At 28.1% G+C, this 2,941-nt stretch overlaps 1 protein-coding gene across 1 annotated transcript; it reads right to left on the bottom strand.

The window, feature by feature from the left end:
- Window positions 1-480: 480 nt before the first annotated feature.
- Window positions 481-1,301, bottom strand: LOC101211232. The gene has a single exon (XM_004135348.3). It carries the CDS (start codon window positions 1,153-1,155, stop codon window positions 694-696), a length of 462 nt encoding a protein of 153 aa, XP_004135396.1. The 5' UTR covers window positions 1,156-1,301; the 3' UTR covers window positions 481-693.
- Window positions 1,302-2,941: the final 1,640 nt, after the last annotated feature.

Raw genomic sequence — 2,941 nt, 5'->3', positions numbered from 1 at the left:
TGGTTTAAAATTCAAATCCCCTTGTATTAAAAGAAAAAAACTTGATTATTACCTCATAAATACATGTCATGCAAGTCAATACATACATTTCAAATCACATCATTATTTATTTTAGAAGGAATATACATCATTATAACCAAGTCAATTTCTTTAAAAGAAAATATACAAAAATTAATGGGTCATTTAGGATAGAAAAATCTAAATTGGTTTAATTTTGATTTTATTAAGCCTATAAAAATCTTCCTAATCTCTAAACATTAAAAAAAAAAAAAAAAAACTAGAAAAATTTTAATTAATTAATTTAGTTTTTAGTTTTTAGTTTTTTAAAAAAGATTAAATTTAGAACATCTCTTACGACTAAATTGGTTGGTTTGTTGTCTACTTTTCAAAAACTAAAAAATATTTTGATTGGATGAGATAAAGAATGGGTTCGTATCTGTTTTTGTATATGTTATTGGTTTAGGCAAGAGCATACTATTGTGGGGGAGACAACAAAAACTCTAAACTTTATTCCAAAATTTGTTTACATTTGATTCAATACCAATCCAATAAATAATAATGAATGAAGAAAACCAAATCACAAGAATTCAAAAACCAATCTCCACCATTTCTAAAAACTTCAGTGGAGTGAGTGAGTAAATCAAAAAACAATTCAAATTTCAACAAACCCAATTAAAGAATCAACTCATGAAGTCAAAAAATGGATGTTAGCCTCTCCATTTTCATATCCTCATAGAACTTCTGAATGAAAATCTCAGCCCTCCGATCAATCGAATCATCATCATCACTCCAATCCAACGACTCCGGAAAAGCTTCCTCCACGCCATAATCTCCATCTCCTTCCTTTTTTTCACCTCCAGAACCACCAACAATACATCTACATGGAAACAGCACCGAACAGACATCGTAGCGACGGAGGCCACGACGGCCGCCTCTGTTATTGAACCGAAACAGAGGAGTGGTGGAAGGGGAGAATTCAAAATCTCGAACAAACCCATAGTTATAGTGGTGAAGGAGTTCAAAACTCTTCATTCTGGATGATTTCTTGAGGAAAAGGAGCTTTGGGATGATAGGTCTTTTCATTTTAGCCATAAAGATTGAAACTCTGAGGAAATTAGAAAGCTTTTGGAAAATGGGTGGCCTTTTAGACTGCATTTTGTGGTGAAGACGAAGACGAAGATGAAGATGAAAATGATGGTTGTGTTTTGATTCAAAGAAAGGGGTTTTAAAGAGTGGTGGAGGAAAGAGGGAACGTGAGCCAAGCTGGAAAAAGGAGGGCTATGGTGGGTTGGAAGTTGGAACATAGCCGTTGGGCATTGTATTTTAAACTTTTTATTCCTTTTCTCTTTTGTGAATATGCTCTAAAGTTTGGAACTCTTTGGGGAGTTTGTCAATTTTCAAATTTCCAAGCCATATTTGAGCAATGAGAACAATGTCTAAGGGAAAAAAAAGTATAATTTGTTCTTTTACTTATGCTTGCTTCTTAAGTTACTAATTTGTTCGGTTGAATTACTTTTGGGTTAATGTCAAAACTTTTTCTTATTTTGAACTTCCATGCTTACGTTTCTTTTATAGAAATAATGTGCTTAATGTTTAATCGGGACATGAGATCGAAATTTATGATACTAATACCACTAAGCTAACCTCCAACCTAGTAATGGTTATGTGAGTTTGATATACTTTAAAATGTTATATAGATATCATTAATTTATTTTAGAGTATTAATTTTTTCAGCAAATTACTTTCTACTATCATATAATACAAACTATTGTTACACTTGATGAACGAGTAGTTATCTACCGTTAATATTGTAAATAAAATTAATAAAATAACAATAAACTAATGTGATATGTGAAATAAATTTTGAAACTAATATACTAATAATTAAATCATGGTATATTAGTCGCATAACTAATATACTATAAAGTTTATTTATATTGCTTTTCTTTCTTATTTTATTATAATACCACAATATATTGTTTATTGTTTGTAGGCTAATTCTTATTTCTTTCTATAAAATACACAATCTTTTTTAAAAAAAATGAATGATTTTTGTTGAACAACAAGTCAAAAATATGACAATTTTGACCTTCTTCTTATCAATATTTGATTTTGTTATTTTAAATTTTGGAATGTACTTATTATTTTTATTATCAACCACACATAACACTTATTTTATATTCTTATACTAAATCTCAATATTCCTCTTCTTTTATTATTCTTTTAAATGCTAAAACTACTTTTGTTTTAAGTTTCAAAATCTCCCTTCAATCTTTCTTCCCCTTCAACAATTACTATACAAAATTAAGTAAATATTAAATCATTATTAAATTTACAATATAAGTAAAAAAAAAAATATATTAACTCATGTATTATTCAAGTCTTCTTATTTTTATTTTTACATAACAAAAAAGGAGAAAAATAAAAAGAACTATTCTTTCAAATATAATGTCACATGTAATTGGAGAAAGTATACATATTATATACATTTATCCAATACTATAGTATCATTTGTGTGGTGATTGATTGAAAAGTTGGTTTGGGGGTTTGAAATAACTCAATTTGTTTACCTCTTTGCTTCTCAATCAGCAGTTTATAAGAAATATAATTACAATAGAAATGAACTTAAATGTATGACAAGTATTTAAAAGGATAATACAATTGGAGGTTAATGGATGAATCTTAGCTTAAGAAGATTAACAAAAGTTGTATATTGTTTTTGGGTTTGATATTGTTGTAAATGCATCCAAACATAACAATCATTACATCATTGAATTGTTTTAATAAGAAAATCAATCAACCTTTAAAATTAGATAAATATTGACTTGTAGTTAGTCTAGTTTATCAACTTTTAAAAAAGCATCATCTAATTCCACCCATGACTTTAGCTTCCACAATATTAATCAATCTTTCAACAACTTTACATTCATCCAAACAAGTA

The sequence above is a fragment of the Cucumis sativus genome, chromosome 5 (genome assembly GCF_000004075.3).
Source record: "Cucumis sativus cultivar 9930 chromosome 5, Cucumber_9930_V3, whole genome shotgun sequence".
NCBI classification, from domain to species: Eukaryota; Viridiplantae; Streptophyta; class Magnoliopsida; order Cucurbitales; family Cucurbitaceae; genus Cucumis; species Cucumis sativus.
This window is presented reverse-complemented; position numbering and strand designations above follow the sequence as displayed.